This window comes from Camelina sativa, chromosome 16 (assembly GCF_030686135.1).
Source record: "Camelina sativa cultivar CO46 ecotype springtype chromosome 16, ASM3068613v1".
NCBI classification, from domain to species: domain Eukaryota; kingdom Viridiplantae; phylum Streptophyta; class Magnoliopsida; order Brassicales; family Brassicaceae; genus Camelina; species Camelina sativa.
The window spans coordinates 10,195,413-10,204,161 of record NC_141895.1 but is presented as its reverse complement, the minus strand read 5'-3'; the positions used below and the strand labels follow the sequence as shown (position 1 = coordinate 10,204,161).

At 37.4% G+C, this 8,749-nt stretch overlaps 2 protein-coding genes and 1 long non-coding RNA gene across 7 annotated transcripts; 1 reads left to right on the top strand and 2 right to left on the bottom strand.

Annotated features, from left to right (window-relative positions):
* Positions 1 to 2,265: 2,265 nt before the first annotated feature.
* On the bottom strand, positions 2,266 to 2,958 carry LOC104753545 (putative F-box protein At3g16210). The gene has a single exon (XM_010475783.2). It carries the CDS (start codon positions 2,956 to 2,958, stop codon positions 2,266 to 2,268), a length of 693 nt encoding a protein of 230 aa, XP_010474085.2.
* Positions 2,959 to 4,096: 1,138 nt separating this feature from the next.
* Positions 4,097 to 5,596, top strand: LOC109129638 (uncharacterized). Its single transcript, XR_002035919.2, has 3 exons — positions 4,097 to 4,236; positions 4,853 to 4,976; positions 5,350 to 5,596. It is a non-coding gene; the product is annotated as an uncharacterized LOC109129638 (long non-coding RNA).
* A 410-nt stretch (positions 5,597 to 6,006) lies between these two features.
* On the bottom strand, positions 6,007 to 8,091 carry LOC104750286 (uncharacterized). 5 transcript variants are annotated; one of them, XM_087490391.1, is made up of 7 exons: positions 7,812 to 8,091; positions 7,560 to 7,707; positions 7,273 to 7,451; positions 7,074 to 7,133; positions 6,713 to 6,815; positions 6,470 to 6,612; positions 6,007 to 6,378 (listed from the first exon to the last, which is right to left on the bottom strand). In XM_087490391.1, exons 1-7 carry the CDS (start codon positions 8,025 to 8,027, stop codon positions 6,280 to 6,282), a joined length of 948 nt encoding a protein of 315 aa, XP_087346517.1. In that variant the 5' UTR covers positions 8,028 to 8,091; the 3' UTR covers positions 6,007 to 6,279. The 5 variants fall into 5 exon arrangements, with proteins under 5 accessions (XP_087346517.1, XP_087346518.1, XP_087346520.1 ...); XM_087490392.1 differs by having other exon boundaries at positions 7,074 to 7,153; positions 7,595 to 7,707; XM_087490394.1 differs by having other exon boundaries at positions 7,595 to 7,702; positions 7,812 to 8,069.
* Positions 8,092 to 8,749: the final 658 nt, after the last annotated feature.

The following is an 8,749-nucleotide window of genomic DNA, read 5'->3' as shown; positions in this document are numbered from 1 at the left end:
AGGATCTGGTCGCTCTTGGCCTGATCCCTCTTTCCTTTTCTGAGGACTTTTAGAAACCTCCGCGTGACGACGAGGAGCCTCGCCTGTCTTCCTTCTCGGCAGCGTCTCGGCAGGCCCGATGTGAAGGTTCAGAGGAAAAATCTTGGAAGGCTGTCTCGGAGAAGTCTCGACCGACCGATGAGACTGGGAAGGAACTCTCTGGGTTGAACCAATGTCGGCAAGATGAGTCTCGGGACGAGGCAAGGAAGAAGACTCTGGAACTCGATGGTAGCGAGCAGATACGTCGGGAATATTTGTGTTCAGTCTCCCCATTGTTCCGGCTAAAATCATGGACAACAGAAACAGTTTTAGGCATGCGCACCAAAAAAAAAAAAGAAAAAAAAACATCGAGTTACCTTTCTTCCTCGACGAAGCTGGTATTTTCCTTGGACGACCTTTCTTCCACTCGGTACCCGGCCAGACGTAGGGACAAAGGAGCTTGATCGCGTTAACCTCAGCTTGAAGAGTAGGAGGATATGGAAGAAGACACCTTGAGACAACAACTACAAAAAGATGATGAACCAAGGGGGGTTAGGTAAAACCAAAGCCCGGCCAAGAACAGAAAAATAGTTAAACAAGAACGGTCGGCTACCGGGTGAAGGGTTCCACCCAGAAAACCAAGGAATGGACGGGTCCTCTAAAACCCCAGGAGTAACTTCCAGAAAAAAATATGAGCCTTTCCAATTATACGTTTTTCCCTTGGCTCCTTCGACGAGGGTCGTATTCTTTGCCGAACCCAGGTAATAAATTCCGGGAGATTTAGTCCGATTCGACGAATTCAGAATCGTCAACTCTTCCAAATGGTCGCAAGTCAGCTTGACTCCTGCAGCCTCAGCCAAAATCGAGAGAACCACAGCGTTCCGAAAAGTTGCTGGGGTAAGTTGAGAAATGGCCGCCTTACGCCGAGCAAAGTACGTCATCAAGAAAGAGGGAAGAGGAAAAGTGAGCCCACACTCAGTAAATAATTTCTCCGAGAGACATATGAACCCGGGAGGAGCATCCCAGGGACGTTGAGCCGGAGACGGAATTAGAATGTTTGGCCTAGTGCCCAACTTCCCAATGCGAACCGCGTCAATCGCCGAATCAATCTTCAGCGTCGATCTACCAACATGTGCAAAGGCGCCTTCAACCGGCGGAGGGAAATCAATCTCCTCGGGAAAGAATGGGTCATCGGTTAACGGCTCGTCAACCAAGGAGGGGATCCTGTAAGGAAGTCCCGACGAGCTTGAAACGGCTGGGTCGGAAGAAAGGCGGTGTTGAATCGTTGCAAGCCGAGCGATATCTGAATCCGTCGACGATGAATCGGAAGAAACCGGAGACCGAACCTTGCCACGAATAGATCTGGCCGAACCACCAGATTCGGAAGAGGTAGCTCGTCGAAGGTGACTAGCGGCGGAAGGATCGGAGGATACGGATTGGGAGGATGTCATAATGAAAAATACGAAGTACGAACGAACTGACAAAAAGAGACGAGATAATAGAAAGGAAGAATACCTGAGTGAGGGAAGCAAAGCTCGAGAAGATGAAATAAGAAGGGTGGAGAAGCGGTATTTATAGGGAAGGAAGGAATATTCTAAAGACGCAATCATTGCAGTACGCATTCGGCGACAGTACAGTTTCCGGATCTCACGCACGTCAAGAACCGCATACGATGATTCGACCCCAAAACATCAAAAACCGCGTAATCACACGCGCGACCTTTCACTTCCTCGAACCTTGTCTAAAGATCATCATCCCAACGACCAAGAGTGAAGGCCCGTTCAGGCAAGTTTGGTTTCCGCGACGGACTCCAACGGAAAAGAAAGGTCGTAGGTTCGACCCCCGACATAGTTCTTCGCTTAAAAACTACGAACTAGGGGTGAGGGGGGGCTACTGTTAGGGGCAGGCCCGTAACCTAATAAAAGGCCCAGCCCATAAGAAGGCCCAAATAAACCTTCAGGAAGGGAAGGGGTATTTTGGTCTTTGTAATGGACGAATTGACATAGTTCCCTATAAAAGCGGGCGCACGGCGTTCGACCAAAGGGGGCAGAAGAGAGGAGAGACAAGGCTGTTTACCCGTTAACGGTTTAAAGCGAAGGATTCGAAGATTCGTCCGTCTAACTCGTCCATTCTAAACTCGTTCATTACTTGCTAACTCGTCTAAGTTGTATTGTAACCTGTCTTTTGTGCTTCGACACCGATTAATAGAAGAAAACTTCGACCATCCTTTTACCGAACTTAAACATTCTAATTGTGACCGATTTGGACATCAACAATAATCCTCTTGTCTCTTGATCTTGTTGGACGCCACAAGCAAATGTCATTATCTAGACAAGGGTAATGATCGATAATGCATAGCTCCCCCCTCGAAACACCTAACCGTGAACTGAGTTTCGACTCAGTGTACATCATGGGAAATAAAAGTTCTTGGTAATCTTCGTTGGAGAAATCGAAACACAGGATGGTGTTTTTCCTTGGTGGGTTTTTGTTGTGAGACCGGTCTGCTATCCAATACATACAGTGTTCCACAACCGTATCGGTCGGGTCTTTGAATTTGCAATGGAGAGAAGTGTTTGGTACAATTTCTCTCCAAATGCCTCCTTTCAATGCAAAAATATAGGTTTTGGAACTGATTATCATCACAATCATGTAATCATCAGAAAGCCAGTCATAACCAAATCCCAAAAGATTTGTGGTTTGGCCCCGTTCAACCATTGGTATTCTCATGAATTTCTCCGAACCTATTTTCCAGATTGCTAGCTCACTGTTGTTAAGAGTCAGACAAATCATTCCACGACAATGAAGAATACATACCGGTTTGGTTTTGGCCGGTAATGTAAAGGGCAAGTCGAGCTTCAACGACGTTGTTTCGTTGAGGTCAAGAAGGTATGAACCATCTTTGTGCAATGAAAAGAGATGAGATGATTGTTGATTCCACATAGGAAAATTGATCAAAATATGATATATCTTATAACTATGAACAACAAGTTATTATATAGATTGCTCATGTACAGTTCTCATTAATTGATATTGAGAGTGTGCTTATCCAACTAACTAGCTTTGAACCCCGCGGTGTACCGCGGGTATATTATTTCTTTTATTTTGTTAGATTATATTATATTTATGAATTCTTCGTCTTTCGTGTCTAGGTCAAAGAGTAAAATAAAATGTTTTATATATTTTGTGTGTGTATTGAATGAAAATCAAATATTTTTTGTTTTTCTGTTCGGTTTTGATGCACGGTATATTTGACACATATCACACTTTCTTAAACTTATATATCGTTCTGTCTATTATTTTTGTGTTTATTATGTCAAACGTATCAGCCCGCATCCATTTTAGCTTGTCTGATTTGTAATCTACATGGCCTTGCTACTATTCACATAGGCTTGCCCGCTAAACCCACGACCCGCATAGGCTTATCCACTAAAACCCGCAATCCGCATAGACTTCTATGTGACTGTAAAACCCCTTCTACTTGTTTAGGAAGAACAAATATTAAAATTTTGTGTGTTCAATATTATGTTCAATAACCCTTGTTAAGTCCAAGAGGACAGACCTCTAAAATATATTTAAAAATGATTAAAAGAAATCAAATCGTTTTTAAATATAAATTAATATTTTTCCTATTTAAATGAATATATTTTGTATTTCGTAAGTAATTTAGTTTTTATACATCAAAACTCTTTATAGTATCACATATATTACATTAGTGTCTTTATGACATTAATATCTTATAAGTTTTTATAGAAAAAATGTTCCATTTGCAAATCTCTTGATATGAGATATGAGATATAATACTTACAACAATTTTTTTTTAAGAAAAACTCAAATTCTGATAATTAATGTACATACATTATAAATTATTTTTAGATATTTATACTATACATGAATCAAATATGTAATAATATTTTAGGATAACATTTCTACTGCAACTTATTTTAACCTATTTACTCTAATTTGTTTTCTTAACAACACAAAATAACTCATTTACTATTTGGGCCTTCAATTCTACACCAAAGCCCATACAACTTTCCTTCCTCCACCTTACGACACAACAACTCCCTTCGTCGTCGTCGAGGTAGAGAGAGAGAAGAGAAGAACAACTCCCTTCTTCTTTTCTTATTCTTTCTTCCTGTAATTTCTCTTGTTTTCATACTTGATTCTATTGTGTAGGTTGAGACTCCAACAAAAGCACCCGATTCTGGTTGATCCGAGGTTCGTATCTAACCAATTCACAACTTTGTTTTATAATTTATGTGGTTGTTGATCTTCAAATTTAACCCAGTTCGCAATTCAAATAACATATACCTTTCGAATTGAACATTACCCAAAAAATATTTGTAAATCTGATGACAATAATTTCCGATTATATACTGATAATCATGAAAAACCAAATTCAAAATTTGGGGTTTATACAATTTCAAAATCGAATATGAATTTTGTAAGTTTGTTTTCGTTGAAGTAAACATCTCAAATAACTTAATTCAGGTTTTAATATGAATCAAAGAGACCTTTATTTCAAAATCTGTTTTTTAAAAAAAAAAGATGGAATTTTATCCCAAATTGACAAAGGGAAAATGTTCAACTGATCTCCATTCTCCTTGAATGATCTTGTTTCCACACCGGTTCATCAAGTCATTTTTCATGGAAGCGTGGATCTTTGTACCCTGAAATAACATTAGATTTGTTTAGTTTTATAAGAATACAACTTGAATATGTATGTATACAAAATGGTGATAGTTTTAAAAAAATTCTTTATACTCACTTCACTTGAACGTCAGCGAGTACCATGTCCAAGGTTTCACCAAATTTTGCTGTATACGTCTTCCAGGTATGAAGAATCCAAACTTGAACTTTCCATGAAGTCTTCTAAGGCTTAACATCTCGGATGAATGCCAAGGCTGCAGCCATTGGCAATACTTTTTGTGTGTTTAGTGACTTTTAAAGGAGGAATGGTAAGTGTTTGATGATTTTCAGAGTGAGTTTGATGATCATATTTATAGATGAATAGTAGTTTAGGGTTTAGGTAAAAAAGTTTGAATGTTAGTTTTTTGTGAAAGCAAAAAATCTTGGATATGCTTAACAAAAAAGGATACTTCGCCAATTTAGAATGAATGATGGTTGATTTACGGGAAATATTCAATATATGACGAAAGATTTGAGCGTTGATTATGGAATTTTGGTTTATTAGATAGTTATGCTTTTTTTTAGAAATAGAATCGAGATTTTGTGGTGATTAAGTTTTGAAGATTTCTTTTTATTCGTATATTCTTTCGATTATGTGTGAAACAACTAATGGGCAAGGCTTTTTTGGTGGTTTTCGTACAGGCCAAAACGACATTCACGTGAAGCCCAACAACATACAAACCGGGTTATAAGTGAAAGGACGCGGATCCTTTCTCCAAACGGGTCGGGTAATGTGGATTCTTTATTTTTTACAAAATTACCTTTTCCAATTTCAATAAACACTCTCCTTTACAACTAATTGAATGGCAATCTGGGAAATTTTGAGCAATTTTCGAATTTGTACTTCTCTGTATAGAGATGTTTTTAGTTATTGCTTCACAATTGTTTTTGGATTCGGAAATCCATATACATTAAGCAAAATTTCTTATACAAGGCAACTTCAATCTTTAAACAAGCCCGAAACCTTCCAATTCTAGCATAACTTCTTAAAACATGTATTAAACTTAAGACACGACCAAAAAAACACAAAGACGGTCAAAGAAGCGACAAATTAAACAAAACAAATACTAGATGAAGGAAAAAAAACATGGTGATCGAATATATGAACACGTGAGGTTACAATTACAGGAATTGCTAACAGAGAAATCAAGATTAGTGAACAAAGAACCGCGAACTGCTCACAAGATTAGTATCAAAAATATTAGTATAAAGATAATCCAAAAACTAAACTCTGCAATCTTCATAGATAGTTCAGGTGGTTTAGGCATTTCCCAAATCAAAAATCAATGTCTTGTAAGGTGCACCAGAAAACATTTTTCATTACTGCAAATTCACAATTATAAAGTACCAAATTACCTGCAAACATTTTTTAGTAGCACCTTAACTTAGTCTTTAGATTCTATAGGAGTTGACGGTTACAAGCTGGATAACTTTATTGTATCCAACTACACTCAGCATTTTCTATCCTTGTCATAAGCCAATTAATAAAGTTGTAAAATATTTCCCTAGAATTTAAAAAGTTTCTAGTCGTTCCATACTGAACCAGATCAGGACTTGCCTTTCCACTGAAGTTTAAAATGGCTTTTGGAACTTCCCATGAACCCAAACTCGGTACATGCTTTTACCCTTTCTCCGATTTACTGCTTTGACACAACAATTTTCAAGCTCCACCTGCAAACGAGAATCAAAATATTAAGAGTTTGCTATTCATTCAAATATCAGAATAGATACTCCAATCACAACAAAGAACAAGAAGTTTTACCTCAATGAATCCAGCATCTATAAATAGTTTCCTGACAGTATCGAGACAAAAGAAATAGGAAAGGGTTCCATCTGACCGCACATATTCCCTGAAACCTATAACTTTCTCTGGCTCAAACCGCAGCATCGTCATGTCATATAAGCCTGAATATTAGTCAAAGTGTTTAGCGGCCTATTAGTGTCTCTTCATTTGCAAAACACATATGATAAAACTCTAAACGATGATGCTGATTAAAATAATTACCGTAATCTCTGAATAAGAGTAGACCACCAGGTTTGAGCACAGCAAAACATTCCTTGATCGCTCTCGGCATTCTTTCTTTAGGCACAGCCGACAAGGTAAAAATCTGACAATAACATAAAAAAAATAATTAGGGCAAAAAGAGCCGAGTTTCAGTGACTGATCTGATGTTCACATAGCACAGCATATAACTCATCTGGAAAGAGCCTAATAGCTAAGAATCAAATTATAAAACGTGAAAGACATCTGTATTGTCACTACCATTACAAATTTCCTGAGATGACTCTCACAAAATCTAGTCCCACTGCAGAAACATAACATAACAGTTTGGTCTTAACAACATGAGCGATGTTCGTTCACATACCAGAGTGACAAAATCCACCCCGGCGATGCAGTGTTCATTCAATGAACATCTATAGTTCACCTGCATCCCCACACTCCCTCCTATTAACGAAGATATATATACGACGTACAAGAATAAGTAAGACATGTATGAGAGATCAATGAGTATATATCTTTATGTAGGATGAAAGGGTAATGAATTGGTGAAGAAGGACCAAAACCTGAACGGTCTCGACAATTATCACATGCCACCCAATCAGGAAATTCAGAGGTTGAAAAGTCACAGCAGAAAGAATGGAAGTTATCAACTGAAGCAATAGCGCGATCAATGTTCTCTTTAGTCCTAACAAGAGCCTCACTGCTACAATCACAAGCGTATACAGTAATGTTCTTGTTTCCACTGCACAAATCCAAAGATAAAAACAGACACAAGTACATAAGAATAACAGTTTTACAATCAACCTCATAAAAGAGTCATTAACACAACGTGATTCACTAGTAATCTTACTCCGGCTTCGGGTAAACAAAAGTCTATATGTATACCGTAAAATCGGAAGCACGGTGCTGCCATTACCACAACCAACTTCCAATAGTTTTGAGTTCTTTTCTCCACAAGAAACCAACTCAGGAAACTCCTTCAACAGATACCTTCTTTCCTATACGAAAGACGAATAGTGTCATTCTTAATTGTAACTGAAACTGCTGATTTCAAATCAAACGGATTTTGGAATTCGAAGCTAATCGTTGTGCGTGTGTGTACCTTGAAGAATTTGCCGGAGGAGTGACGGGAGTGAAAATCTTGCCATGGCTGGGAATCTGGTGGAGGAGGATGTTTTTGGGAATCGTGGTGGTGGTATTGTTGCTGCTGATGGAGATGGTGGGAGAGAGAAGGATCGTTCTCGACGATATTCTTCAGAAATTCCCATTCGAAATCTTTGGAATGATACTCTCCTGCTTCCTCTCTTTTTTTCTCCATCGTTTCTTCGATTTCTAATGCTCTCTCTCTCTCTCTCTCTCTGGGTTTCTTTTTTTTTCTTTTGAGCATTACGGACCGGAGTTAGCCACTCTGAACCGGACCATTTTAGAAAACCAGTAAACACGGTTTAATTCAAAGGGTTTTGTTTAAATTTTAAATTTTACATAAAGGACTTTCCTTGGATATTTCTCTTGTTAATAAAAGAAATGGTTATACAATTTTAAATTTATGAACAGTGCAAATTTTGTTGTAAAAAAAAAAAAAAAAAAGAACAGTGCAAATTTTAGCTAAACATAAATATAATTAGATGATTTGGTATGATTTTGTTTCCCTTTGGATTCAACTTCAGATTTTGGGATATAAAAACAATGAATCCTTGTGAATCATACCAAAAAAAAAAGAATTGATTAGTTTTTTGAGTCAAGGTATTATTTTAGTTTGGTTTGGTTTTATTTGTATTTGAACATACAGTACATATAATTAAATATCTACAGTAAAACTTCTATAAATTAATAAAGTTGGGACCATAAAATTTTATTAATTTATAGATGTTTTAATTTATCGATAAATTAATAAAATATTAACTTATGAAGAGATTTTTTTCATAATTTTGAAAATTTTACATTACAAAATAATATACTTTTGTTACGATTCACATTTTTATAGATTTTTCTTAATTTATAATTTTAGTTATCGTAATAGGATTGATGTTAATAGTTTAC

Bases quoted from the DNA above. Each gene is read 5' to 3' on its own strand.
- LOC104753545 (XM_010475783.2), bottom strand. From the start codon at position 2,958: ATGTGGAATCAACAATCATCTCATCTCTTTTCATTGCACAAAGATGGT.
- LOC104750286 (XM_087490391.1), bottom strand. From the start codon at position 8,027: ATGGAGAAAAAAAGAGAGGAAGCAGGAGAGTATCATTCCAAAGATTTC. The intron at 6,816-7,073 runs GTATGTGAACGA...TGTTATTGTCAG, and splicing joins GGGTGGATTTTGTCACTCTG to ATTTTTACCTTGTCGGCTGT. The intron at 6,379-6,469 runs GTAAAACTTCTT...TCTCGTTTGCAG, and splicing joins TAGATGCTGGATTCATTGAG to GTGGAGCTTGAAAATTGTTG.